Raw genomic sequence first — 27,245 nt, forward strand, 5'->3', positions numbered from 1 at the left:
GGTGAGGCCGCCAAAACTGAAACCACTGCCGCTGCCTTCGATTAGGGGCAAGGTCAGTCGTGCCAAACAATCCCTGCTATGAAGGCCCCAAACTCTGGGACCGCAACCGGTGCAGTTGTACATAGCTACATGTAACATATGAAGACACCTAAGCCATGTCAGCGGGGTGGCGAAGCAATGCAACCGTACGTCCGCGGCGCTGCCGGCGGAGCGTAGGTACAGGCTTGGCTGGGTGGCTGGCTGCAGCTGTGAGTGCACCACTGCCATGGGCGCGCCCCTGCCCCCTGGCCTCGAACGCCCAAAAGTGTGTGGCCCGGTTGAATTTCCGCATGAACGCCTTTGCCTCACATCAGTACCATATTACAGGTGTAGGGCACAACCGCCATTGCGTTCGTCCATAGTGTTTCACGGGCCCTTGCCTCCAGTCCAACAGGTGTGCGGCACTGCGGCGGCCCTGCTGCATGCAGGGCCCTTGCCTGAAGGCACGTGTAACGCGCAGGCCAAAACACAGCACACCATCAATGAAAGCACACGTTTTGCGCCAAACGACCATCCTAGTAGCAGTCTGAAGACTAGTAATGATACACAGTCGCATGCTAGCTAGAACCCGACAGCGTCAGTCGCAGCGAGCGCAGCACACGTCCCGCAGAATAGCTACCGCTCCAGCCATGTCCCTATCCCCGACGCCATGCACGTACGTCAGCGCGTCCCCTTAAAACGCTCCTTGCCGGTTGGTAAGTGCAGGGCACTGTAAGTCATCACGTAAGGAATCACCAACGAAATTGTCAAACCCTGCTCAACATCCAGAACGCTATGAACAGTTAAGCTTCGCATGCAAAGAAGGGGATCAGTATCTCTAATAAGGAACTACGTCACGCAAGCAGCACTGCAGTATCGAGGCTCCTGCTCACGAATACACTACTGCTGCACGTTGGGGTCTCTAATACCGTACACCATACTCAGGTACACCGAACTCTCATCTATACCACTGTTTCAACTTCTACACCTGCGACCGACGCATGTTGCGGTACGCGCGCACAGCCTCGTGCAGGGGGGGCTGCTGCTGCGGCGAGGGCGAGCCGCCGGTGGTGTGGCTGCCGGAGGCCGCGGTGGTGGTGGTGGCGGGGCTGCCGCGCTTGACGGGCGGGCTGGCGACAGTGCTGCTGTTCCAGCCGGGCCGGGACTGCGAGGTGGCTATGGGGCTAGGGCTGCCGGAACGGCCCGCGCTGTTGCGAGCCATGGCCATGGCCGCGGCGCCGCTGGTGGCGCGCTGTGGGCCCGCCGGGCTGGCAGCAGCGCCGGGGGAGCTCTGCGGGCGCATGGGCGAGGGGCTGGCGGGGCGTGCGGCAGCAGCGCCCGCCACCGAGGCAGGCCGGGCCGGCTGCTGCTGCTGTGGCTCCTGCTGCGGCTGCTGCACAGCCGGGGCCTCCTCCTCCGACTCCGACGGCACCCACTCGCGAGTGGCCACGGTGCCGGCTGCGCCGTCCGGTGCGGTAGGAAAGCCTTCCGCGGTCTCCGAGTTGCGGCGGCTACCGGCGGCAGATGAGGCGGAGCTGGGGCTGCGGCTGGCTGCGGGCGACATGCCGCCCTGCATGGCACCGGGGCTGGACGGTGGCCGCGGGATGCCGGACGGCGTGCGGCTGGCGGGCTTGAACACAGGCTTGGGCGAGCCCGGGCCGCTCGGGAAGAGCTCCTGGCTCAGCGCCTGCGACGGCTGCTGCTCTGCGGCGTGACTGGCCGCAGATGCAGCCCCCACCTCAAAGCGGCGGATGGCTGCGGCCACAAGGCCGCCGCCGGAGCGCTTGGCGGTGGGCGCCGGAGCCGCCAGCTCCGGTGCCACTGCCGGCTCCTCAGCGTCCTCAGTCACGGCCTCCAGAGGGCCCAGAGGCGCCTCGAAGCCGCTGGCCACAGGCTCCGCAGGGCCGGCCGCAACAGCAGGCAGGGCGACAGCGGGCGCGGCAGCGCCTTCGGCAGCCGTGCCAAAGCCCGGTGTGGGCAGCAGTGCCTCCAGCGCCAGCGCGGGCGCGGCACCCGCGCCGCTGCTGGCGCGGCTGCCGGCAGGGCCGGCCAGCGAGCCGCGGGCGCTACGAGCGCCACGCATAGTCGCGTTCAGTGGGTCCACCTCCTGTCGCTCGGGCGTGCCGAGCACGTCAGCAACGGCGGCAGCCTCGCGGCTGATCTCCTCGAAGTCAAAGGACGTGGTGGCGGCCTCCTCCGTGTCCGCCGTAGACGGCAGCGGCACAGGCGACGCCGCCGAGGCCGGCGCGGCCGGGGGCAGCGCCACGGCGAGGCGGCCTCCAGCCTGGCTCACCGCGCGGCTGACCGCCGCCGAATGCACAGCGCTGTAGTAGGCGCTGCTGGCGCCGCCTGCGCTTGTGAAGGCGCTGCCGCTTCCACCCGCCGCGGCGTGCGCCTGCTGCAGCTGCTGCAGCGCCGTCAGGTGCTGCGTCAGGATGCGGCTGCCGGGGCGGCTGCCGCCGGGCAGCTCAGGCGCGGCCGCCAGCATGGCCAGTTGCGCCTCTGTCAGGCCCGACGTGCCCAGCAACGACGACGACGACAGCTCGCGGCTGTGCTCATCAAAGCCGCCCACCGAGTTGCCCCAGCTAGGGCTTGGCACCGCCAGCGGCATGGAGGACAGGCTGCGCCCGCTCACCACGCTCGCCGCGGCACCAGCTGCAGCCGGCGGCCGGACCTCCTCCGGATCGGGGGCCCCAATGGGCGTCAGCGGCAGGGTGGAAGACGGCGATGCGGGCGCCCCGCCAAACGCCTCGGCGAGTGCATCCAGCGCGGCGGCCTCGGCCTCCTCCGGTGTTGCGCTGTCTATGCTGAGGCCCAGCGCGCCCAGGCTCTCGTCCAGCAGACCGGCACCCTCCTGCGCCTGCGTGTCGAAGTCCAGGTGCAGGCGGGGGTAGATGGCGGCCTGCTGCGGCGTCGCGCCGCCGCCCGACACGCCGCCCGACAGCGTCAGCTCCAGCCGGGAGCCCGAGGCGCCCGAGGCGGCGTTGGCGGCCACCGCGGCGGAGGAGGTGGAGGCGGACTTGAGGTCGTCGGGGTGCAGGTCAAAGGCGGGGTTGGGGTCCAGCACCGCGGTGGTGGTGCCACCCGCGCTGAGTAGCCGCGCCGACAGGGCGGAGCTGGCGCCGCCGTCGGAGGCGCCAATGCCGCCCGCCGCAGCCGCCGTGGCGGCCTGCGCCAGCGGCGTGTAGGCGTGCTCGTGCTCCAGCGATGTGAGGCCGCCGGTGCGCGAGGTCGTGCTGTTGCCGCGCGACAGGCCCACAGGAGGCGCGGGGCCGGTAGCGCCTGCGCCTGCGCCAGCGACGCTGCTGTCGCGGCTTTCTGAGGCGTAGCCGTAGCCGCCCACGGCGCCGCCCACGGAGAAGCCGAAGGGGTGCCCGGCGGGGCCGGTGGCCGTGGTGGCGCCGCCGAGGGACGCGGCGCCGGCAGCCGAGTGCTCGTACACGGGGTTGTAGCGGAAGGCGCCGCCCGCCAGCACATCGTCACTGAGGGCGGCGGAGGCAACAGACGCACCGCCCATGCTTCCTACCGTGGATGCAGCAACAGCCACAGCCGCAGCGCCGCCAGCAGAAGCGGACGCAGAGGCGGCGGGCGCGACGGGCTCCGGCAGCACGACGCCGCCGGCCTCCGACTCGCGGCCGGCGTACACCAGGATGCCGCGGGTGTACGAGGCCATGGACGCCTCGCTGGACGTGTCGGAAGCCGGGGGCAGCTGCGGCGCCGGCGCGGTGCCGGCAGGCGCCGCTGCCTGTGCAGTGGGAGCGGAGGCGGGGGCGCCGCTGCCGCCCAGGAGGAAGGGGTTCTGCGCCACGCCCGCGATGCTGGAGGCGCCGCCCAGGGACGTGGTGGAAAAGCCGCTGGCGGAGGGGGAGGGCATGCCGGCAACGCTGCCGGCTACGCTGGCGTTGCGGCTGGCCGCCAGCTCGCTGTCGTCGTCGTCAATCAGGTGCGACAGGTCCACGCCAGACGCGGCGGACTCGGCGGCGGGCGAGGGGAGGGCAGGCAGAGGCGGCCGCCCCGCAGCGCGGGGCGCGCTCACAGCGGCGGGGGCGCTGGTAGCCGACATGCCGCCAGCACTCGTGGTGGGCGCAGAGGTGCGCTGGACCGTCGCGCCGCCAAGGCTGTGGCTGGAGCCGGGGGCGTTGGGGGCGGTCAGGCTGGCGCGCGCGGCCATCACCATGGCAGCCTCATCGGCCGGGATGAGGCCCACACCGCCGCTGGACGGAAGAGCCCGAGGCACAGGCGCCGGCGCTGGCGCCGGAGGCGGCAGCGGGGCGCCCGTGTGCGAGGCGGAGCGGCGGAAGGCGCCGGCCGTGGAGGAGGTGGCAGAGGCGTTGTTCTGGGGCACGCCGCTCAGCGGCAGGGCGCGGTAGCTGCCGGCTAGGGAGGTGTTGTAGCTGGTGCGGCCGCTCTCACCGCCGTCCGCCTCCTGGTAAGGCATCAGCGGCTGCGGCGGCGGCGCGTGGCCGACGCTGGTGGCGGGCACGGTGAGCACCGACAGCACGTGCGGCAGCTCGGCCAGCAGCGCGGCGTCGGCGGGGTGGCGCTGCGGCGGCCCGCCGTCGGCGCTGTCGGCGGAGGAGCCGGTGAGCTGCGGCGCCAGGCCCGCCGTCAGCTCCACAGTGGTGGGCGACGCCGCAAAGGGCTCGGGCAGCGGCGCGGCGGCGGCGGCGGCGGCCGGGACCTCCTGCTGAGGGCTGCCGGTCACTCCGGGGGCGGGGGGGATGCGGGAGCGGGGCAGGCCCACAGGCAGCGCGCCGCCCACCGAGGCGACGACGGGTGCAGGTGTGGCAGCGGCACCGCCAGCGGAGGGCATGGCAGAGCCCGGCGCGGAAGCGACGCCAGGCATGCGCGGCAGCGGCTGCAGCTGCGGCTGCTCGGGCAGCTCAGGGGCTACCGCGGGCATCACAGGAGCCGGCGCGGGCTTGCTGGCCGGAGCTGGGGCCGCAGGCGTGGCGGCGGCGCGGTGCACCGCGTCCAGGGCGCTGGAGATGATGTCTGAGCGCTGCTGCATGATCAGCTGCAGCACCTCACCCAGCTCGTCACGCGGGGGAGGCGGCGGCGGCAGCGGCGGCCGGACCGGCGTGACCTGAACCTCCTGAACCTCCTCAACGGGCGCGGGCTTGACGGCCACGGGCTCAGCCGCAAGCGGCGCCGCGACGGGCGCCACAGCAACGGCCTGCTCCTGCACCTCAGCAGCGGGTGCGGCCTCAGGAATGGCAGCGACCGTCTCTGCAGCCTGGTCGAAGGCGGCGGCAAGGTCAGCCGCCACCGGCTGCTGAAGCTGTGCCGCCGGCACCTCGTCGGCCTTCGCCGCGTCGGCGACGGGCGCCGGCGTGGCCGCGGCCGGCCGGGGGGCGGGCGCGGGCGTCAGGTAGTAGCCGCGGGGCGTGCCCAGCAGCTTGGAGAAGTGCTCGTCCAGCACGGCCGACAGGATCATGTCAGCGCCGCGCTGCTCCTCCAGGCTGCGGAACTCCATGCGCGAGTGCGCCTCCGCCAGCATCGCCGCCACCAGCGCCACCGGTGACGGCGCGGCTGCCGCCGCCGCCGTAGGCGCGGTGGAGGTGGCAGGCGTGGCGCCAGCCACGCTGCGGCCGCCCAGGCTGGGCGCCGGCGAACGGGTCAGCGGCGTGGAGCTGAGGGAGCGGGCGCGCTCGGCGGCGGCGGCCAGCTTGGGCACGGCGCTGACGGCGCTGGCCAGCAGCGAGTCGGCGGCGTCGGGCGACTGCTCGGCCTGCGCGTGCGGCCGCGCCAGGCGGGCGGCGGTGGCGGGGAACAGCGCCGCCAGCTCGGGGTCCAGAGAGGCCTGCGGCGTCGCCAGAGGCGAGGCGGAGGCGGAGGCGAGCGCAGGCGCGACGCCGGTGGCGCCATCCGCAGGGCTGGCGTGGGAGAGGCGGTGCTGCATGTGGCGGCGCGCGGCGGAGGCGGCCGCGGCGACGCCGACAGGCGTGGTGTCGGTGTTGCGAGGCATGCGGTCGGCGGCGCTGGTGTCCGTGCCTGCCTCGCTGGCTGCCGCCTCCTCCTCCTCCTCCTCCTCTTCTGTCATGAGGCGGTCCACCAGGTCGTTGGCCTTCTCCAGCAGCGCCTGAAGGACAAGCCATGGGACAAGGCCGCAGCGTGTCAGACGTGACAAATGCTAGAAAGTAAGCGCGAGCTAACAGCAGGGACTGTCGGCCAGACTGACCCGACGCAGGCGTTCATTGCGTTATGGACATGGGCAGCTTGTGTGGTCATACCTGGAAGTGGTCCAGGTGCTCTCGCAGGACCGGGTTGGTGGTACCGGTGGCGGCGGAGGCGTTGGTGGCAGCGCTGCTCACGACACTTGCGCCGCCAGACGACCGCTCAGCCGCCGGCGCGGGCGGGGCCTTGGTCGGCGACTCCACCACCACAGGCGGGCGCTGCAGCTGCGCCTCCGCCTCCTCGTCAGGGCGCGGCGAGAAGGTCTGCTCCACGGCCGCTGCCGCGGCCAGCGCGGACGCTGCAGAGGCGCGGATGGTGTGCAGGTTGTAGCCGGTCACCAGGCTGCCGTGCGCCGCGCTGGTGGCGCTGCCGGCGGCGCTGCCAGCCATGCTGGCGCGCAGCGCACCTGCGGGCAGTGGCACCAGCGCCGTGGAAGCGGAGGAGGCCGACTCCAGCGTGTCCGGCTGGCTGCTGCTGCCGCCGTGCGAGGCCAGGGCGACGTCGGCTCCGATGCGCGACTTGAATGCTGCCAGGTAGGCCTCCAGGTCCTCTAGGCCGCGGGTGGCGGCGGCCAGGTCGGCGGCCTCAGCCGCCTCAGCAGCGGCGGCGCGGGCAGCAGCGGCAGCGGCGGCGGCGGCCTCGGCAATCTCGTCGAGGTGTGGCGGCTCGGTGACGACCGGCTGCACGGCGGCGACCCGAGCAGTCGCGGGACCTACCGGCTCGCCGCTGACAGGCACGGCTGCGCTGCGCTGCACAGAGGACAGCGGCGGTGACGCGGGCGGCGAGGCGCGAGGGCGCGGGCCGGGGCTGGGCGTGCGCCGGCGGGGGGGCGTGATGGCACGGCCGCCCTCGCTGGCGGCGAAGCTGGACAACGGGCGGTCCTCAATCACCGCCTGGCCAGCGCCGGCCGTGGAAGCCATCTTGAGGCGGGAGGGGCCCAGCGGGTGGGACGGCATGCTAGTGCTGACCGCGGCAACCGGTGCGTGCTGCTGCGACGACGGCAGCGGCGAGGCGGCGGCACTGCGGGACAGCTGCTGCTGCTGCTGCTGCTGCCGGCTGGCCGCGTCGTCGCCGGGGACGACCGGGCGGTGAAGGCGCAGGCGCCGGGTGGGCATGCTGGCCTCAGAGTGGGCGCGTGGGCTGACCTCCTCTGACTCATCCTCCTCGCCCTCGCCCCAGCCAGCCGCCACGCCCCCCGCCGACTGCGCGGCGTAGCCTGGCACGCGGCTGGGGCGAGCACGCTGGCCTGCGCCCACCTCCGCAGCCTCGTCCGTCACCTCCTCAATCACGATGCTGCGCTGCGGCATGGGCGGCGGGATGAACAGGCCCGCAACCGCCACAACTGGCTCCGCCAGCGCCGCCAGGAACTCGCCCACGGCGTCAGCCTGCGAGCCGCCCGAGGCGCTGCGCGGCAGCTGGTATGCGGGCGCGGCGGGGTCGGGCAAGCGCGACACGTTGGCGGTGCGCTCGGGCGCGCCGGCGGACAGGTGCGCCTCCAGCTCCACGTCGTCAGCAGCGCGGGCCGAGGCCTCAAGCTCGGCGGCGGCGGCCGTGGCGGCGGCCGCCATCTGCTGTGATAGCACGGCGCCCAGCGTCGCTTCCAGCTCGGGCCCAGGGTACCCTGCTGCGGGCAGGGCGCCGCCGGGGGCGCTGGTGAAGCGGGTGCTGCCGGCGGCCTGACGAGGCGGCGCGCCGGGCGCCGACTGCTGCGCACCGCCCACACGGGCGCCGCGCGGCACTAGGGGCGGCCGGCCAGGGGCGGCCGACTGCCCGGCGGTTGGGCTGGGCGAGCGAGCCACAGCGGCGGCGTCGGCACCGGAGGTGGAGGCTAGCTGGCCGCGCAGGTGCTCCATGGAGCGGCGGAACAGGGCCTTGAACTCGGCGCGGCTGGTGTCCAGCGGCTGGCGCAGGGCGGAGCTGCGGGGCACGCCGTGCGGCGTGGGCTCGCCGCCCTCGGCATCCTCCACGCCGCCCGGCTCTGACATGAAGCTGGACGGGGCGGAGGGGCCGGCGGCGCGCGGCAGGCCGCCCACGCTGGCGGCGGCGCGGCGCGCGGCGGCGGTGGCGGCCAGGGTGGAGGGGCTGTAGGTGCCGGGCAGGGTGCGGCCAGCGGCGGTTGTGATGAAGGAGGCACAGGACGCGGTGTCCATGGGGCCGTGAGAGGCGATGCTGGCGGCGTCATAGCCACCCATTAAGTCCTCGTCGTCCTGTACCCATTGGAGAAGGATGTACGGTAGCAAGAAACGGGTCAAGTGCATTAGAAAATGGTACACGTACACACATCACAGCACAGTAAGCAAGAGGTGTCAGTCTCACCTCTGGCAGCGGCGGCGCGTACAGGTCACGCAGGCGTGTGCCCATCAGGTCCTCGGCCGCGCCGGACGCCAGCACGGCCTTGCCGAACATGAACGCCTCCAGCTCGGCGCGCGTGATGCGGATCACCTCGCTGCTGCCACCAGCACTGGTGCTGCTGGCGCCGCCGCCCTGCAGGGACTGCGGCTGCCCCGCCTCCGCCTCCTCATCCTCATGCACCTCGGCAGAGTTAACGGCGGGTGACTGGGCGGGCGTGGTGACGGTGCTGGCAGAGGAGGCGCTGGGCGAATCTGGCTGCTCGGTGCCGGCGCCGCCAGCGGTGGTGACGCGGGAGGCTGCCGCGGGTGTTTGCGCCGCGCTGCCCCCCTGCTGCGCGGCAATGGTGGTGCCAATCATGTCCACCACCTCCATCAGCGCCGTGCGCACCGAGGTCATGATGTCGTCCTTGAACGTCTCCAGGTCGGCGGCGGTGGCGAAGCCGGCAGCGTCGGCAGCGGCCTCGGCGCCTGCGGGCGCCTCGGCAGGAGCCGCAGCGGTAGGGGTGCTGGCAGTCACAGCGCCGCCAGTGGAGAAGGAAAAGGCGCCGCCGTCGGAGCGGAAGGGCAGCGCGCCCTCCTCGTCCTCGTCCAGCCGTAGCTGCTGCAGCTGGGGCGCCTGCTGGGCAGCCGCAGGCTCCTGCTCAACCACCGCCGCCTCTCCAGCAGGAGCGACAGTGGCAGCAGGGGTGCCGGGCAGCGTGCCGGGGGAGGACTGCAGCAGGGCTGCAGTGGGCCGGCTGACGCCGCCGCTGGTCACAGGCGCGGAGCGCGACTGGGCAGCAGCAGCCGCGGCGGCGCTGGCGGTGACGGCGGGTGGCGCCGCCAAGCCCTCCAGCACGGGCGCCAGCACACGCAGCGCGGCCTCCTGCTCGGGCTGGCCGTCAGCGGCGCGCTGCATGGCGCCCAGCAGCAGCGCCGCGGCCTGCGTCAGCAGCTCCTCCGCGGCAGCCGGGGCGGGAGCGGCAGCGGCCACCTCCTCCTCGCCGCCAAATAGCGCGCGGCGCACACCGCCCTCCCCAGGCTCGGCCTCCTGGGCCTGGGCCTCCGCGTCAGCCTCCTCAGAGACGGCGGCCACGCTGCCGACGACTGAGCGACCCGCGCTGCGGCGGCCGGTCATGGCATCGCGGGCCAGCCGCACCTCGCCCACCGAGCCGCTCTCGCTGTCGATGCCGCTGCGCACGCTCCAGGCGGACGGCGTCGCGGCGCCGCCAGCAGCGCCAGCGGCGGCAGCGGCCGTGGCCAGCTTGTAGGGCGAGGCGATGTAGGGCGACTTGAAGCGGTCCATGGCGGTCACCAGCGGGACGGACACGCCTTCCACCGCGGCAGCGCGAGTGGTGGTGGGAGGAGCAGGAGAGGTGGGAGCCACGCCGGCCTCGGAAGGCACGACGGTAGGTGCAGGGGCAGCGGGGGCCACGCCGCCAGCAGTCTGCGCCGGACGGGCCACGGCCGGTGCCGCGTCGCCACCGGCGGTCACAGGGGCCGAGCGGCTAGCAACAGTAGAGACTGCGGCTGCGGGCGGGATGCCGTCGGCAGCCGAGGGCTGCTCTTCCAGGCTGGCTGCCAGCGGCAGCGGCAGGGGCTCCTCAACCTCGACCTCAGCCTCAACCTTGGCCTCCTCCGCCTCCGCCTCGGCGTCCATCTGCGCTGCCACCTCCAGCAACTCGGCCTCGCTGACCTCAGTCAGCTGCTCCACCTCAGCCGCGGCGGCGACCTCTTCGGCGGCGTCCCGCACCGCCTCCTCCGCCTCAACCTCCTGCTCCGCTGCTGCCGCCAGCGCGCCGGCCACGGTCTGCGCCAGGCGGGCAACCGGCTCCATAGCAGCGTCCTCCGCACCCGCCGACGTGGAAGGCTCGGAGCGGGCAACATCAGCGGCAGCCACCACAACGGCGCCGGGCGCGGCGCGCACCGCGGGGGCCGAGGGCGTGGCGAAGGTGGGGACGCGCGGGCTGGCGACGGGCGGCGACGCGGGCTCTGCAGCTGCCGCCTCAACTTCGCTGGCGCCACTGTACATGGGGCGCAGCTGCTCGTCCAGGTCGCCGTACGGCATGTACGGGGCGCCGTGGCGGGCGGCGGGGTGGGTGTGTATGGCACGGTCCTCAGGCAGTTCCATGGCGCCGCCAAAGGTCTGCGGCGGCATCACAGCCAGCGCGCCGTGCGCGGCGGAGCCGGCGGTGGTGACGGGCGCGGAGCGGGCCGGCAGCTCGCCGCCGCTGCCGGGCAGCAGGCTGGCCATGGCGTCGGCGCCGAGGTCCGCCAGCTGCGAGATCAGCTGCAGGGAGGAGGGCGCGCCGGTGGCAGGGGAGCCGCCAGCAGCAGGGCTCTCCGGCTGGGAGGGCGCGGCGGAGACCTCAGCCTCGCGCTCGGCGGGCTCCGCCGCCTCCTGCAGCTGCTGCTCAGCCGCCGACACCTCGCTGCGGCGGCCGGCAAAGGCCTCGGCTGCAGCGACCGCCGCCGCCACCAGGGCCGCCACCTTCTCACGGTCCTCATCCGTCAGCGACGGCACCGCCTCCACCGCCTCCTCCTCCTGCTGCTCCTGCACCACCTCGTCACCCTCCTCGGAGCCCGAGGCAGACGCCTGCGCCTCTGCCACCGCCTCCAGCGCTGCAGCCACGCCCAGCGCCACCGCCGTCTGCCGGCGGCTGGCCTCCCACAGCGCGCCGCCCATGGACGTGCCGACGCTCTTGGCATCAACCGCTACTGCCGGCACCGCAGCCGTGGCGGCGCCGCCTACCGAGGGTGCGTACATGAGGTGCAGGCTGCGCGCCAGCTGCGCGGGGCCGCCGTCAAAGTCCTTGAGGCCGGCCATGATGAAGCTGATGGCCTGGTCAAAGGGCACGCCGTCAAGCAGCTCGCCGTCGGCGGGCGCGGGCGGCGGGCCGGCCAGGTCCGCCACCGACTCGCTGGCCGCCTCCGCCGCCTGCATGGCCCGCGCCATGTCCAGCTGCAGCTCCGCAGACTCGGTGGCGGCAGTGGTCTCGGGGTCGGCGGCAACAACGGCCTCGGCGGCGGGCTCAGGCTCAGCGGCCGGCTCCGGCGGAGGCAGGTCAAATGCCTCGCCAGCAACGTCCTCAGCCGCGTCAGACGACTCAGCAGCGGGTGCAGCAGCGGGGGGCTCAGCAGCGGCCTCCTGCTCCTGCGCCGCTTCATCCGCAGCGGTGGGTACGGGCGCGGGGCTGGGTACCGGCGCGGCGGGGCTGGGCGCAGCGGGCTTGGCGGTCAGCAGCGCCATCAGCGCCGCCACCAGCTCCTCCTGCGCGTGCATCTCCGCCAGCTCGGCCTGCTGCTGCGCCTGCTCAGAGTAGTCAGCACCATCAGCAGAGGTGGGCTTGGGCGCCGACAGCAGCTGCAGGGCACGGGTGATGTGGGCCTCCGCGGCGAAGGCGGCAGGGGCGGTGTGTGCCTCCGACGGCGCGCCACCACTGCTGGCAGCAGCGGCGGCGTCGGCGGCCGCTGCATGGCCAGCAGCCGTGGTGGACACGGTGGAGGCGCCGCCGCCGGTCATGGCACGGAGCGCCCGCTGCAGGTGCATGGTCGCAGGGTCCACCGGGAAGACGAAGGCCGGCGCAGGGCTGGCAGCGGCGCCGCTGGCGGTCACGGGCCGAGGCGGCAGGCCAGCAGTGTGCGTGACGCGCTTGGCGGCAGGCGAGCTCGCGCCGGCAGCCGCTGCAGCCGCGGCGGCCACCGCCAGCGCGGCGCCTCCCATGGTGGCTGACTTGATGGCCGGGGCGGAGGGGCGGCTGGTGGCGGCGGCCTGCACTTCCGCCTCCATCGCGGCCGCGGCAGCGCCGGCCAGCGACGCCGCACCCGCCTGCGACACCGAGGGGCCGATGCTGGTCACAAAACTGCCGCGCGCGTCCGTGAAGGCGCTGCCGGCGGCGCCGCCACCGATGCTGGTGACCGCGGGGCTGTCAGGCTCGTAGTGGCCGGCGGGCGCGTGATGCAGGTAAGTGCCGCTGGCGACGCTGCTGCCGTCACTGACCCAGCGGCCGCGGCGGCGCGAGGCCAGCGTCATGAGCTGCAGCGCCTGGATCAGCTCCATGAGGGCGGTGGCGGTGGTGGGGTCGGCGGCCTCCAGGTAGGCAAGCATGCCGCCGCTGCTGCCCACGCGGCCGGCGGTGACGGCCTCGTGGTGCGGCGCTTGCATCAGGCCGCCGTCGCTGGCGATGGGCAGGTTGCGCAGCGCGAAGGCGGCGCCAATCTGCAGCGGGGAAGCGGGCAGCGGCAGGGGAGGGATGCGGTAGGGAGGGCACATGAGCGCCGTCGGAAGAGGGAGGGGGTTGAGAGACAGCAAGCGGTGCAGATGCCAGGCAGGGGCACGAGGGATGGAGGGCAGCGGTGCAAGGCGGCAAGCTCACCTGGGTGGAAGTTGGCGGCGATGGCACGCGCTGCTGTTCAGGCACAGCTGCGGAGATGGCGGGGGCCACGGTGATGGAGGTGCCCGAGGCGTTCTCAACGCTGGAAACCTCGTCATTCACGTCCAGCGAAGCGAGCGCCAGGGGAGCAGCCAGAGTGCCGGGAGCCGACTGGAACGGCCGCGCGGTATCCGAGTCTGCCGTCGCCGCCGGCTGCAGTACCGTCGCCAGGTCGAGCGCCGTGATGTCGGTCTGCATGCCGCCGTCCGTGACGTTGACGGAGGCCGCGCGCACCGGCGACACCGCGCCAGTGCCGGCGCTCACGGACACCGACAGCGGCACGGCGGCGCCGCCGGCGGAGGCCGAGGCGCCGCCGTCGCTCATGTCAAAGGATGCCAGCATCTGCAGCGCGCGCATCAGCGCACTGCTGGGCGCGGCGGAGGCGCCGCCGGCGCTTGAGCCAGCGGGCTGGCCAGCGCGTGCGGCGGGGTTCGGGACGCTGAAGCTGCTGTCGGGGGTGTCACCCAGCGTGGCGTTGAGGGCGCGCAGCGCACTCATCCAATGCCCGGCACCGCAGTGGCCGGCGTCCATGCCGGCCGCCGCCGCGGCCATCTCGATCTCGGACTCGTCCGCAGACAGCAGCGGCAGCAGCGGCTCCAACTCCACCAGCTGGCCGGAGGGGAGCTTCAGTGCGCGCGTGACCACGGTCTGCGTGCCGGCGGTGCTGCTGCTGGGCGAGCCGTACCAGGTGCTGAAGGCGGAGTGGCCGGTGCCGCGGGGCTGGGGAGCGGCAGCTGCGGCGGCAACGCCGCCAAAGCTGCCCGGCGCGTGCACGGTGCCGCCCACAGACAGGGTGCGCAGGGCCCGGTGCACCTCGGCGCGCGACACAGCGCCCAGGGTGGCGGTCAAGGTGATGACGTCCGCAGCAATAGCGGCGGCGGCGGCCGCCTCAGGCTGGGGCTGGGGCAGGTGCACAGTGCCGCCCATGGACAGCATGCGCAACGCGCACACCACCTCCTCCTGGGCGCCCGGGCTGAGCGGGGGCCTGGCAACGGCGGGCCCAGCAGCAGGCGGCAGCGGCGGGTGCACGGTGCCGCCGGCAGAGAGCAGCGGCAGCGCGCGCACCACCTCGGCGCGGGTGGCGGGGCTGAGCGTGGGCGTGTGCTCCTCAGGCAGCGGCTCGCCGGGCAGGTAGACGGTGCCGCCGGCCGACAGCAGCCGCAGCGCCGCCGTCACCTCGGCCTGCACGGCGGGGCTGGGCGGCGGCTCCGATTGCTCAACCTGCACCTGCTCCACCTCCTCCTCCTCGTCCTCGCTCGAGACCTCCAGCTCGGGCTCCAGCTCCTCGGCCTCCTCCGGCGCAGCAAAGGCGTCGCTGGAGACGGTGGTGCGCCGGCGGCCGGCGCCGCCACCCATGGACAGCATGCGCAGCACGCGCACCACATCCGGGCGGCGGCCGCCCGCCGACACCACCTTGCGGCCGGACGGCTGCTCGCCCTGCGCGTCGGTCTGCACGCTGACGGCCGACACCAGCTGCAGCACGCGCACCAGCTGCGTCTGCGCCTCGGCACTCATAGTCTCCGGCAGCAGCTCGGCCTCGGTCTGGCCGGCAACGGACAGCATCCGTGCCAGCCGCACCACCTCCGTCTGCGCCTCCGAGGACAGCATGGCAGGCGCCGGCTCGGTCTGCACGCCGGCGCTCTTGGCCACTGAGCTGAAGGGCAGGCCCACGCCCGCCTCCTCGGTCTGCACCGCCGCGACCGGCAGCCCCAGCATCGCGCGGGGCAGGCGGCTCACATCCGTCTGCACCCCTGCGGCCCTGGTCGCCGGCAGCATCGGCTCCTCCGTCTGCGCAGCCGCGGCCGCTGTGTCCACGGCAGGGGCAGCTGTGTCGGCAAACAGCGCGGACTCGGTCTGCTGGCCGGCGCTGGCCTGCGGCACCGCGGGCGCCGGCTCGGTCTGGCCGCCGGCGCTACGAGTATGGCTGGCGCGCAGGTCGTCCCCGTCCAGCTGCACGGCGCCCTCGACTGTGTGGGGCTGAGGCAGCGGCTCAGTCTGGCCACCAGCGGAGCGCGTGACGGCCTCGGTCTGCACCGCCGCCGCCTCAGTCGGCGCTGCAAGAGCGGACGCGTCGGTCCGCACCGCCGCGGCTTCAGTCGGCGCGGCAGCATCCGGCGCCTCTGTTTGGGCAGCCGCCGAATCGGTAGCCACGGAGTCAGCGGGCGCAGGGCTGGGGGCAGCCTCCTCAGTCGCGCCGGCCTCAGTGGCAGGCCGGGTGGGCTGCACATCAGCGACAGGCGCTGGCTCAGCCTCGGCTGCGGCCTCAGGCGCCGACGCGGACTCCAGCGCGGGCTCGGGCGCGGCCACCGGCATCGGTGCTGGTGCAGCTGCGGGCACGGCACCAGCCATGGACGTAGCGGTGGACACGGCCTTGGGCGCCAGGCCGCCAACGGAGGTGGCGACGGAGGCAACGGAGGCCAGGGGGGAGCCACGAGGAGCTGACTCCGAGGCGGTGGGCGCCAGGCCGCCAACGGAGGTGGCGATGGACGCCGTGGACGGCAGCAGGCCGCCCGTAGAGGTGGCGGCAGGCACAGCGGCAGGTACAGCAGGCGCTGGCGCAGAGCTGGCGCCGGTCACGCGGGCGGAGGGAGGCGCGGAGGCGGCTGGCGAGGCGGCCTGTGAAGACTTGCCAGCGGCGCTGAGGAGCCGCACCAGGCGCACGAGGTCGCTGGGTGCGGTGGAGGGGGAGCTGCTGGCAGCTGCCGGCGAGTCGGCGTCGTTCTGGCTGGTGGAGCTAAGCAGGCGGATGAGGCGGGACAGGTCGCTCTGCGCCGCAGCGGCCGCTGGTGACGGCGGCGCGGCGCCCGAGGTGCGATGCTGCTGCAGGCGCTGCTCATCCGAGCGGCCGGCGGCGCTGAGCAGGCGCACGAGGCGGCGGAGGTCCTCCGAGCCGCCTGCCGAGGCCGGCGCGCTGGCCGAGCCGTGGTGCGCCGGGCTGTGCGCGTGGCGAGGCTGCTGCGCAGTGGAGCCAGCTGACGACGGCCACTGCGGGCCCGAGGGCGGAGCGGAGGAAAGGGCGGCAGCTGCGGCCTGCGGTGGCGGGGGCAGCAGAGGCTCGTCCGCGCTGGCGCCGGCGGAGCTGACCAGGCGAGCCAGGTGCTGCAGCTCGGGCGGCAGCGAGCTGAAACTGGCGTAGCGGTGCTGCTGCGGCTGCAGCTCGGCCGCGGTTGGCGCGGTGTGGCGAGGGCCCGTAGGCGTGGCGGCAGCTGCAGCAGCAGCAACGGCAGCAGCGGCGGCTTGGTGGTAGCCGTAGGGTGTTCCCGGCGCTGGCTGGTGGTGCTGCTGCTGCTGCTGCTGCTGGTGTTGCTGCTGCTGCTGGTGGTGCTGCTCGCGGGCCGCGGCAATGACGGCCGAGGTGGCCATGGCCGCCGCCGAAGCAGCAAGCACCGCCGGGGATGCGGGCGGCGCAGATGCGCGCGTGCGGGGAGCAGACACCGGCCGCGCCGGTGACTGGTTTGACACGCTGTGGCCTGCGGTGGTGTGCGCCGGAGACTCAATGGGCAGCGCAACGCCGGCGGCCTCGACCGGCCCGGTGAAGGCGCTGCTGGCCAAGCGGCGGCCCGTCAGCAGCGTCCACAGGTGCACCAGCTCCGCAAAGTCCCGCTGCTGCTGCTGCTCCTCCGCGGTCAGGCCCGACTCGTTGGCGGTGGTGCGGGCCGCGCCGGAGGCGGGGACCGGAGCTGAGGGCGCGGCGCCGGAATGGCTGGAGCCGGCGCTGGACCAGAGCCGGTCCGCTGGCGCCGCAAGCGGGTGCTCGGGCATCAGGCTGCTGACGGTGCTGGCCCCGCCCACGGAGGGGCGGACGTACATGGGCTGGGCAGGCGCGGGCGTGCAGGCAGGCGCCGGGGAGATGGTGGTGGTGGTGGTGTAGGGCGCGGCAGCGGGCGCGGACGCCGAGGTGGCGCGCGGGCTGGGGCTGGCAAAGCCGCTGCGCGGCTGCGGGGAGCCGGCGGCCGCAGCGGTCACAGAGGCGGTTGCAGCGCCGGAGCGGCGGCTGCGCGGCGGCTGCTCGTGCTGCTGGGCCGAGGAAGAGTGGCGAGGGCTGCCCCTGCTGGCGCCGCTGCGAGCGCCCTCGGATGTGGCGCTGGCCCCGCCAGCGGACGGCTGCGCCGACTGCTGCTGGCTCTGCAGCATGCCGGCCAGAGCCGCAGCCGCGGCGGCGCTGCTGCTGCCAGAGGTCGACATGGCGCGCATGACGTTCAGCAGCTCGGTGTAGGAGAACGACTGCACCGGGTCTGCGCCAACGGAGGGCCGGGGGCTGGGCGCGGACGACGGCGAGCCGCGCTTGGCACCGCCGCCGGTGGACGGCGAGGCGGCCGCGCCGCCAGCACCGCTGGGCCATGCCGGGCGGGCCAGCGCGGACAGCACGTTGCGCAGCTCCAGCGGAGTGGAGCGGGCGCTGCCGTCAGCGTCGGGAGCGGCGGCAGCACCCGCGGCGCTGCGCAGCCCGCCGGCTGAGGCGATGCGTGCCGAGGCCGAGGTGCTGGAGGCCTTGCCGGCGTCCGCTGAGGCTGCTGCGGAGGCAGGCTGCTGTGAGCGCCTTGAGGAGGCGCCGGCGGAGGTTGCCGCCCGCGGCGCGGCGCGATAGCCCGAGGCGCCGGCGCTGGCTGCGTCGGGCGATGGCGACGCAGAGGGGCGGAGGGAAGGCGAGGAATGAAGTGAGCTGTTGCGTCGCTGTGGCGCGGCGCCGGCAGGGGCCGGCGCAGTTGAGCTGATGCTTGAGGTGGAGGCACTGTTGGAGTTGGCAAACTCCAGGCGCCGCGCCACCACCGGGTTGAAGGCGGGCGCGGCTGATGGGGCCGTGTAGGTGTTCGCTGCGACAACGGCACCGGATGCAGGCGCCTCCTCGACCTCAGCCTCCTCCTGCTCCTGCTCCTGCTCGTCACCCTCGACGGGCTGCTGCGCTGCCTCGCCGTCGCCCTCCTCGCTGTCGGAGATGTCAACTGGCAGGCGGGGGCCAGCGCGAGCGCGAGAAGTGGCCGGTGGCGGCGGCGCCTGTGCCTGGCCATCCTCAGAGTCAGACGAGCCGTTGGACGAAACAGACAGCCGTACTACGCGCAGGCGCGCGGCAACGGTGTCCCGGCCCAACGGCTCCGCAACCTCCATGCCAGGCAGCTCAAGCTCGCCGCTGCTGGCGGGCGCAATGCTGGACTCGTGCGCGGCAGCGACCGCTGCGCTGCTGGCACCGCCGCCGCTGGCAGCTGCGGCGCGCGCGGCGCGGCGGCCTGCGGCGGCGGCGGCAGCGGCGTCGTCCATGTCGGTGGCGGCCATGCTGGTGCCGTACTCGCTGGTGATGTCGTCCGCGCCGCCGGCCGAGGACATGGCGGGCGGCAGCGGCTGCTCGTCCAGCCAGGTGGTGATGCGCTGCGCGGAGGCCATGTGGTGGTCAGACACGTGCACCGGCATGGCCGTCACGGCGCCGCCGATGCTGGCGAAGCCCGCCACGGCGTCAGCGCCGTCCGTGGGCGCTGCGCGGCCGCCGTTTGGGAGGGCGGGCGCGGAGGCAGAGGTTTGGCGCACGTAGGCGGAAGCGGGCGCGGGCACGATGGCAGTCACAGGCAGCGGCCGCATGCTGCTGGCGGCGGCGCTGGCCACCTCGGCGGCGGCCGCCGCTGTCACCTGGCGCATGCGCGGCGAAAGTGCATCGGCGCCGCCCACGCCGCTGGCGCCGCTGGCACTTCCGCCGCCGCTGGCGGCATCGAACGTGAACGTGCCGCCTGGATCACTTGCCATGCCAGCTGGGGCGCCCGCGCGACGGCCAGGCGCGGCGGCGCTGGCTGGCTTGCTGCTGGCGGGCACGTCAGTGCGGCGCCGGGACGCAGCTGCTGCAGTCGCCGCGGTTTGAGCCGCTGCCACCACGGCACCTGGTGCCCGGCGGCTAGCGCTGGCGCCGGCACCGGCGCCTGCTGACGCAATGGACGCCGATGTTCCAGATGTCCGCCGGCGGCCGGCGGTGACGCCGCCACGGGGGCCCGCCTCTTCCTCGGAAGACTCGTGCTCCCGATCGCCGCCGTCGCTGCTGCTGTCGTCCAGCCGCTGCCGGGCCACAGCGCGCTGCACACTCGGCGTGGGGCCGCCTGCGCGCGATGACGCCAGCGTGTGACGAGAGGAAGCCAGTGACTCCGGTGCGCTGGCCTCGCTGGACGTGGAGGCGCTGGACGACACACGCCGCAGGAAGCTCGCACCGCCGGCGGACGGCTGCGGCATTGGGCGGCGCTGGCTGATGTTACTGGCGCCGCCGTTGGACTGGCCGAAGGCCGTGGCAGGAGTGCTCGCGAAGCTGCCGCCACCGGTGGAGCGCTGCATGGCGGCATTGGCGCTGGGGAGGGCAGCCGCCACAGGCCCGTCACCTGCTGCGCTCGCGGCCGCGCTGTTACGCCCAGGTGAGCTGGCCGCACGGGAGCTGCCCACGGCGCATGCTGCCACGGTGTCGGCGCCGCCCTCGTCCTCACTGCTAGAGTGGTCCAGCGTGCGAGCGGCCGCCGCCTTGGTAGCGGTGGGGGGAGGCGCCAGGCCCTTGTTGGAGGCGGTTGGCGGCACCCCGGCGGCGACGGTGTGCCGACGCACCGACATGCCCTCCGAGGCTGGGAGCGCGCCGTACACGCCGCCAGTCGTGCGACTATGCACAGCAGTAATACCCAACGCCTGAGACTGTGCCATGCGTTCCTGCTGATGCTCTGCTAGTGCCGTCGTTGCAGCTGCTGCGGCCCAATCGGCCTGGCGTGTGCCACGGCCGGAGGGTGTGCCGGTGGGTGGGGTGGTCGGCCGCAGGTCGCCAGAGTCGTCCAGACGGTGCCCACCGAGATAGGTGCCGGGCCGACCGGCCACGGAGCCCTTACTTTGACGCCGAAGGTCGGCAGTCCGCGAGGGTGCCTCGTCTTCCGATGAGCTGTCCTGCAATGTCATGTGCGCCTTCTTCTGGGTGGTGGAGGGCTGCAGCTCCTCTCCATTATCACTATCATCGCCGTGTAGTACATGGCGCGCACGATGGGCGGCCATAACTAGAGAATGCTAGTCGACGAATTGACCTGCGCAAGGCAGGGGGGGCAGTCAACCTCGAGTCAGCTACAGTTTGCATATTGCCATTTGGTTGCTACCAAGTGCATGGATGAACTGCCATTGAAGGTAGGCAATCCTTCGACACGTAGCCCCGTAGCATGCTGCTCGACGCCAGGGCATGCTCTCCGCCACCAGCTGCACGTATCCTTACCAATCAATGAAAGCAGGAGAACAATGTACAGCTGAAGTGGACTAAATAGCGCACGACTTCCTAAGTGCAAGGCTAGCGCAGACGGATTCGCTGCGGGGCTTCTAACGACAGTGCTAAAGTTAAACGGGTGAATCACAGCCCGGCTAAGATATTCAGTAGCAATTTGTGTAAGTCAAGAGTATGGCCGACGGAAGTCGCCAGGGAAAAGTCGAAGTTCATGTGCAACAGGGAGCACAGCTACATCCCGCCACGGTTTCGCCGCATTCAGCTACCGCCGGCCGTCAGTTTGCTGGCGACACCGAAATCCTAATTCAGTAGTTTCATTAATATTGAAGGCGTCAAGCGCTCCTCTTGAAGTGCTCCGCAACGGGCTTGTCGAATGCCCGGACATGCGCGCGGGCCGGCTCGCCACCATTTACAGATGCGCAAGGGCACAGCATGCACAGCTATTCATACTCGTACAAATAATCTAAATCACCAACCGTAGTGCCGTTTCCTGCTGCACACAGATCAAAACCCTCGAACCCCGGTGACCCCGACTGCCCAGCCAGGGTCAATAGGTCCACGGGCCTGCACGGGCTGCTTGCCTGCTTCCAAGCAGGCTGCTACCCATTGGACGAGAGCTAGTCGGCTAGTGCGTAGTGGTTGCTAGTGGGAATTCAGGCAAACACGGGCAAACCTGCACTTAGCGTCGACTCGCCTCGTGCTTATGCGAGGGGTATAGCCCCTCCCCGAAGCAGCGGGTGCGTGCACACCATGGACTCGTTTACAAGTGTATACTGTATCTCGACCGTATCGCTCCAAGTCTTAGAGGGGTGCCATGCCCAGCTGCTGCCCTCCATCTCCCTTCCTCCAAGAATCAGCGTTGTCTGCGCATTTGAATGACGTGGACCAGGGGTGCCCCTGGTTTGGACTTGCGCCCATTGCAAGGGCCTGGGGAGCGTTGGCCTGAAGCTGTTGTTGCAGCCAGCGTTTCATGGGGCGCCAGCACAGCGTGAGCAGGGCTGGCAGAGTGGGTAATGTAACGTTAGCCTCCGTCACCGCAAAAAGCGGCAGAGGCTTCCACTGGCTCCCACTGGAAATAAGAGTGGCGCCAGAACGGTAGCTGGGATGGGCTGTCGGGTGGAGGAGGCAGGGACGCGCCATGCTGCAAATATCTCTCAAGTGCTGCGCAGGGTAGCACGGTGCATCGGTGCAATCCCGGGCGGCCGGGCGTGTCCCCTGTTGCTGCGCAGACCCGACCGCTACCGCAGGAACAAACTTGCAGGGACTCCGGCGCCACCGGGGCCTAGCATGCCATGCGGGGATGAGGCTGGAAGGGAGGGGCGGAGAGGGCGAGAGGCCGGGGGTGGGTCTGGGATCGGCTGGAACGTAATAAGGGCATCAACTTAGGTAGGCAGCTGGCTGACGATTGCTTTTGGCAGTTGTGGGCCTAGCCTCTGACCTGGGCCCGACCGACGACCGCCGCAGCCAACATACTGCTGGGCGCGCGGCTAGTAGGGGGCTACCAATTGCGCGATAGATATTCAGGGCTTACTATTGCTCCCGACTGTACTATTAGCGGCCAATATGGACGGATGGCCGGATGGCGGAGATAACTGGGAAATTGTAACGCGCTGATCAACGGACTTAGTAGTGCGGTGGCTCGACAGACATGCGCGGTCAAGGTTAATGGTGAAGGAACAGATATGCATAGCTCCTATTAGAAGTTTGACGAGGGTCGCCGGTCACATTGCCATGAAAACATCCCGTGTAAAGAAAGCGTCAGGGGTCAAAGCACGGGTCAAAGATGGGGCCGACACGGTTTGTCAATTGCGGGCACACCGGGCACGGCTTCAGTTATGTGAATACTTTCAGTCTGCCTAAGTGTTCTTTCCTTGCTGTTACTCGACCACATTACGTCAAGCTCGAAGCCCTCGCGTGCTTGAGATTACGCAACCGGACTTGTCCAACAATAATATCAGCAGCCTGCTTCTTAGCTGAACATCGCATGCTTTCCCTGACGCTTCGTGTGCGTATCGGCTCTTGCAGCAGACAGACAGGGGCTCGCTTGGCGTCAAGTGGTTGTGCGCAGCCTTTTTTCGGGCCAGTTTTGCACCAGAACGAGAGCCGCGTCGGGCTGTGCGCTAGCGCAATTGCCGATACTACTGACACCATAGAGCAATCAGCCGCCCGGGCTCGCGCCCCCAAGGGAAAGCGCGGCGATGGAGCTCCCCGAGCTCCCCGCACGGAGCTTGGGTTGGCGAACCAGCCCCAGCAGCTGAAGCATCAGGGCAATGGTGCTCCCAGCGTGCCACCAGCTCGCAGCATGGCTACAGATGCGACGGCCACCTTTGAAGATTCCGACAGCGAGGAGGTGCCGCTTCCCAGCGTCGACCAGAAGTACCTCAGCGACACGAAATTTGCTGAATTTAAGATATCGCCTGATAGCAAGCGGTAAGGCGTGCGGGCGATGTACGCGAAGTTGAATCGTCGCGACACAACTGTCAGTTTGTTTTGACCTGCGCTTGTGCCGCAACCCGTTCTTCTCTGGGGGTCGCTCGCGGGCAGCGTCCCTGGCACGACATGATCCTGCTCCTGCTTCTGGTCGCTGAGACGCAGGTTGCCAAGGGGCGGGCACTCCCGCTGAGCCATACCTTACGCACCCCCTACCCCTTCCGCCTCCCCCTGCAGGGCTCTTGCTGAGGTGCTCAAGTATGAGCGCTGCTCGCTGGTGCAGGCCGCGTCTATTCCCGTGTGCCTGGGCCCGGATGACGTGATCGCCAAGGCCAAGACCGGCACGGGCAAGACGCTGGCGTTCATCATCCCCACCATCGAGAAGGTGCGGGGACAGGCGGGGCTGCGCCCGCGAAACATCACGTGCCTGAACGTGGATCAGCTTGGTCCACATGGTTGTTGCAATGCCTCAATCCTCATGCTTGGGAGCTCATGAATGAAGCACGAGGCTGTTGGACTGACACACTTGCGACCTGTTTGTTGTCGCTCACCGCGTGTCTCTCTCGGTGTGCAGGTGCTGGCGAACCGCGCCCCCCGCGGCAAGGTGTCGGCTCTGGTGCTGAGTCCCACGCGCGAGCTGGCTCGTCAGATTCAGACCGAGACGCACAAGATGCTGACGTACCACCCGGGCCTGCACAGCATGGTGGTGTACGGCGGCGTGGACGTGAAGAAGAACCTGCGCGCGCTGGTGCAGAAGACCCCCGACATCCTCATCGCCACGCCGGGACGCTGCTGGGACATCATGACGCAGGCGCATGTGAGCCATGGCGCGGGTTGAGGAGGGGCGCGAACATACGTGCAGTTGGGGAGGAGAATGGCAGGAGCTGTGCTGCCAGGTCGGCGTCAGGGAATGTGTCCACAAGGCATGGTTGGTCCTGGAGTCCGCGGCACACACCCCGTCATCACTGCTTGTGTGCTCGCTTCTTGCCGCCCACAGGACCGGTCCCTGACCACGGTGCTTGACAGCACTCGTGTGCTGGTGCTGGATGAGGCGGACAATCTGCTAGACATGGGATTCAGGTGGGCCGGGGCTGGGAGGCTGGGGGCCCGGGCTGGGGGCAAGCCATGCAGGAGATTGAAAGCGGCACCAGAAGCACCTGCTTAAGTGCGGTTTCACCGCATTGCTACACGCCTCAGCTTGCCACATACACCTGCACTTACACTCCCTCGCGCCATGCTGGCTCTGACCCCAGGCCCCAAATCTCCAAGATCCTCAGCGCGCTGCCGCCCACCACCCAGCGCCAGACGTTCCTGTTCAGCGCCACATTCCCGGGAGACGTGAAGAGTCTGGCGGATGTGGCGCTCAAGCGCAAGCACAGGTGTGTGTGGGGGGGCTGCCTGAAAAGCTGCATAAGCGGCCACCCGCGTCCACGCACCCGAACCTTCTTTCCCGCAAGCCTTATCTCTACCTGGTCGCCTGCTTTCACGGCTCACATGACCATCTGTACCTCTACTGCGCAGCTACGTGGACGCTGTGGGCGAGGACGTGGCCACGCACGAGCACGTGGAGGCGTCCAGCCTGGTGGTGGCCAAGCGCGACGTCATGCTGCAGCTGCTGTGCCTGCTGGCGCAGCACATGGCGGAGGAGCCAGACTACAAGGTGCGGGGGGGATGAGTGGGATATTGTGTTGCAGACCCAAGAATACTATAAATCTAGAGCCCGATCCAGCCCACAGAGAGCGAATGAGGTTGACTCTTACATGGGTCTTGGGGGTGGTCATGGAAGGCGGTGCGGCAATTCACACTGCATGCAGCTCTGGCGTGAGGTCACCGGCTACCGTTGGCGCCAGCACGTACTGTGGGCAAGGTCTCAGGCGGTGATGGCACAGCTCGGCTGCATTGCCTCTTGCCTCCTGCAACCAAACCGTAACGTGTTGTCACCACCATGCAGGTCATGGTCTTCCTCCCCACGGCCAATCTCACGGCGATGTTTGCCGAGGCGTTCTCGAGTGCGGGCCTGGGCGGCGTGATTGAGATCCACTCCCGCAAGAGTCAGTCCTACCGCGACAAGGCCAGCGCGGACTTCCGGGCGGGCAAGCGGCTGGTCATGTTCAGCTCGGATGTGTCGGCGCGTGGCGTGGACTACCCGGGCGTGTCATACGTGGTGCAGGTGCGCCTGGCGTCTTGTGTTGCGTCTGGTGCTTCCCCTTTGCTGCTGTACCTGACCAGCAGCACACACGGCACCAGCAGCAGCAGCAGGGCCACAAGGACTTACCACGCGCCGCTCCTGTCTCTCTTCCCTGTCCCGCAGTGCGGCGCGCCCGCCAACCGCGAGCAGTACATCCACCGCGCCGGCCGCACCGGGCGAGCCGGCCGCGCGGGCCAGTGCACGCTGCTGCTGTCGGACTTCGAGCGCCCCTTCCTCAACAAGCTCGGCGACCTGCCCATTAAGCAGCTGGAGCCCCTAGCGCTGCCGCTGGCGGCGGGCGGGGCCGCGCTGGGGCCGGCGCTGGTGCGGGACCCCGCCGGAGCGCTGGCGCGGGCGGTGGAGAAGGCGGACTATGAGAGCCGCGCTCGCGCGTACCAGTCGTTCCTCGGCTACTACAAGAGCCATGCGGTCATCAAGTAAGTCAGAGCGGGGACATAATGCGAAATCGCTGCTGCTACCTGTCCCTCCAGTTGTCTGACGGCATCGGAAGGGCCAGCGCGCTAGGCTTCCATTACTGCCAGGCGCGGGACCTATGCGCAACCAGCACCGCCATCTGTCGGTTTGAGCAACGTGCAAAGCGCCAAACTCATCAAGTTGCTCAAATTACTCCTGTTGTTCTCGTTCGCTGCCACCAGGACCCGGCCGGAGCAGATTGTGGCGCATGCCAACGAGTACGCGGCGGAGCTGCTGGCCTGCCCCACGCCGCCCGGCCTGCTGGCCAAGACCGTGGGCAAGATGGGGCTCAAGGGCGTGGCGGGCCTGGTCATCGTCAAGGAGGGACAGCAGAACCGCCCGCCGTCCGGGGCGGGGCGCAGCGGCGGCCCGAACAACGGCGGTGGCGGCGACCGCGAGTACTCTGACCACGACCCCAACCGCAAGCGCTCGCGCAGTGCAGGCGGCGGTGACTTTCAGCAGGATGGTGGGCGCGGCGGGCGTGGCGGCAGCGGCGGGCGCGGCGGCGGGCGCGGCGGTGGTGGTGGTGGTGGTGGTGGTGGTGGCGGGCGCGGTGGCGGCGAGCGGCCGCCGTCTGCGGCGGCGCTGGAGCAGCAGTACCACCACAACGGCGCGGGCTGGGACCAGCCGTCGGGTGGGCGCCCGTACAGCGGCGGGGGCGGCGGTGGGCGCGGGTACCAGGGTCAGCCGCAGGGTGCGCGTGGAGGCGGTCGTGGAGGCGGCCGCGGCCGCCGGCCCTAGGCTGAGAGCGTGCTGTCCGTGTGGACTGGTGGCGGGCGGGGTGGGGTAGCGTCTGGGTGGTGGTATTTTCTGTAGTGTTGTTTTGTGAGTGGTTTGTAGTGTTGGTTTGTGGGTGGTTTGGTGATGAGGCTGGGTCGACTGCGGATGGAAAAGAATGCTCATGACACGGCGTGCGGCTGCTCAGATGCTCCGACACCTCGTGGCGGGGGGCCATGCCCTTCCGTACGGCTTTTAGCGCACACAGGACGTGCGTGTGGAAGGTTTATAGTCAACTTGACAAGGTTTACTGAGGCTATGCGAGTATCTGGACATTGCTAACCGAAAGCCGAAAGGCATCTGGGCAGCACACAGTTGCCCGGCAAGGGTATGGCCCCGGGCGAGGGGCGAGGTGCCTGCGGTTTGTTGTGCCGCGGGCAACCAGGTCGAGTGCCATGTAACGGCTGGAGTCCCGCACCGCACCGCACCGTACCGCCTGCACCACACTACCCCCCCCCCCCACACACACACACACACACACACACGGCCGTTGCGTCCCTAAAGTTTCGACAGATTTGCGTCAGCGGTCCATGGAGTTACACCATTGTCCGCATTCTTCTGTTCCACATGAGGTCCCCCGATTCGAATGGTATAGCAGCTTGCAAGTTATTTGACATGGTCAGGATGCGACATGTGGATATGTGAATTGCGACATACGACATTGCGACATAATGCACATACCGCCCAAACGCATCCAAACCCGCCAAACATATTGTGCATGCATTCAATATGCCTCTGGTAAGCGTGGAACGCCGTGGCACACAACAAAACGTGTCTCGGTTGCCACGGTGGTGGTGGCGTGGCGTAGGGTGCGGCCAGTGGGAGGAGCTTGTGGCTACGCTAGCGCAATACACCGCCGCAAAGCTGGGAGATGTTACTTGCATGGGCTCCAGGACGCGTAGCTATGCAAATGTGGGCGAGTCTTGGTATGTCGCAATGTTGTATGTCGCATTTCACATGTCGACATGTCGCATCCTGACCATGTCAAACTCAGCCCCTGGCCACTCATCTTTGCGGAAGTTTTGCGCCGATGGGGAGGGGGGGGCATTGGGGGGAGGGGCACTCCCTCCCCCCATACGGGATGCATGCATCGCACGGCAGGGGAGACATCTGCACACAAGCAGGGGCGGTGTTCGCGCACCGAGGGGAGGGGGGTGGCGGGGGGAGGGGCCCCTTCGAGGTCACTTGCACCCGCCGGCGCA

At 70.5% G+C, this 27,245-nt stretch overlaps 3 protein-coding genes across 3 annotated transcripts; 1 reads left to right on the forward strand and 2 right to left on the reverse strand.

Annotated features, from left to right (window-relative positions):
• Nucleotides 1-342: 342 nt before the first annotated feature.
• Nucleotides 343-20,483, reverse strand: CHLRE_16g661950v5 (uncharacterized protein). The gene is made up of 5 exons (XM_043071004.1): nucleotides 20,169-20,483; nucleotides 12,902-19,986; nucleotides 8,512-12,744; nucleotides 6,252-8,402; nucleotides 343-6,100 (listed from the first exon to the last, which is right to left on the reverse strand). The coding sequence occupies exons 2-5, from the start codon at nucleotides 19,955-19,957 to the stop codon at nucleotides 1,001-1,003; spliced, it is 18,540 nt and encodes a 6,179-aa protein (XP_042915646.1). The 5' UTR covers nucleotides 19,958-19,986; nucleotides 20,169-20,483; the 3' UTR covers nucleotides 343-1,000.
• Nucleotides 20,484-20,571: 88 nt separating this feature from the next.
• CHLRE_16g661976v5 (uncharacterized protein) lies at nucleotides 20,572-21,913 on the reverse strand. Its single transcript, XM_043071005.1, has 2 exons — nucleotides 21,613-21,913; nucleotides 20,572-21,480 (listed from the first exon to the last, which is right to left on the reverse strand). The coding sequence occupies exon 2, from the start codon at nucleotides 21,312-21,314 to the stop codon at nucleotides 20,976-20,978; it is 339 nt and encodes a 112-aa protein (XP_042915647.1). The 5' UTR covers nucleotides 21,315-21,480; nucleotides 21,613-21,913; the 3' UTR covers nucleotides 20,572-20,975.
• Nucleotides 21,914-22,043: 130 nt separating this feature from the next.
• CHLRE_16g662000v5 (uncharacterized protein) lies at nucleotides 22,044-26,456 on the forward strand. The gene is made up of 9 exons (XM_001697823.2): nucleotides 22,044-22,604; nucleotides 22,842-22,989; nucleotides 23,179-23,421; nucleotides 23,602-23,684; nucleotides 23,858-23,983; nucleotides 24,126-24,264; nucleotides 24,556-24,774; nucleotides 24,916-25,229; nucleotides 25,449-26,456. Exons 1-9 carry the CDS (start codon nucleotides 22,477-22,479, stop codon nucleotides 26,005-26,007), a joined length of 1,959 nt encoding a protein of 652 aa, XP_001697875.2. The 5' UTR covers nucleotides 22,044-22,476; the 3' UTR covers nucleotides 26,008-26,456.
• The last annotated feature ends 789 nt before the right edge of the window (nucleotides 26,457-27,245 follow it).

Source organism: Chlamydomonas reinhardtii, chromosome 16 (genome assembly GCF_000002595.2).
Source record: "Chlamydomonas reinhardtii strain CC-503 cw92 mt+ chromosome 16, whole genome shotgun sequence".
Taxonomy (NCBI): domain Eukaryota; kingdom Viridiplantae; phylum Chlorophyta; class Chlorophyceae; order Chlamydomonadales; family Chlamydomonadaceae; genus Chlamydomonas; species Chlamydomonas reinhardtii.

Coding starts and splice junctions, on each gene's coding strand:
- CHLRE_16g661950v5 (XM_043071004.1), bottom strand. CDS start 19,957: ATGGCCGCCCATCGTGCGCGCCATGTACTACACGGCGATGATAGTGAT. Junction 8,403..8,511: donor ACGCGCCGCCGCTGCCAGAG/GTGAGACTGACA, acceptor CAATGGGTACAG/GACGACGAGGACTTAATGGG. Junction 6,101..6,251: donor AGCACCTGGACCACTTCCAG/GTATGACCACAC, acceptor CTTGTCCTTCAG/GCGCTGCTGGAGAAGGCCAA.
- CHLRE_16g661976v5 (XM_043071005.1), bottom strand. CDS start 21,314: ATGGCGCGTCCCTGCCTCCTCCACCCGACAGCCCATCCCAGCTACCGT.
- CHLRE_16g662000v5 (XM_001697823.2), top strand. CDS start 22,477: ATGGCTACAGATGCGACGGCCACCTTTGAAGATTCCGACAGCGAGGAG. Junction 22,990..23,178: donor TCATCCCCACCATCGAGAAG/GTGCGGGGACAG, acceptor CTCGGTGTGCAG/GTGCTGGCGAACCGCGCCCC. Junction 23,685..23,857: donor CTGCTAGACATGGGATTCAG/GTGGGCCGGGGC, acceptor CTCTGACCCCAG/GCCCCAAATCTCCAAGATCC.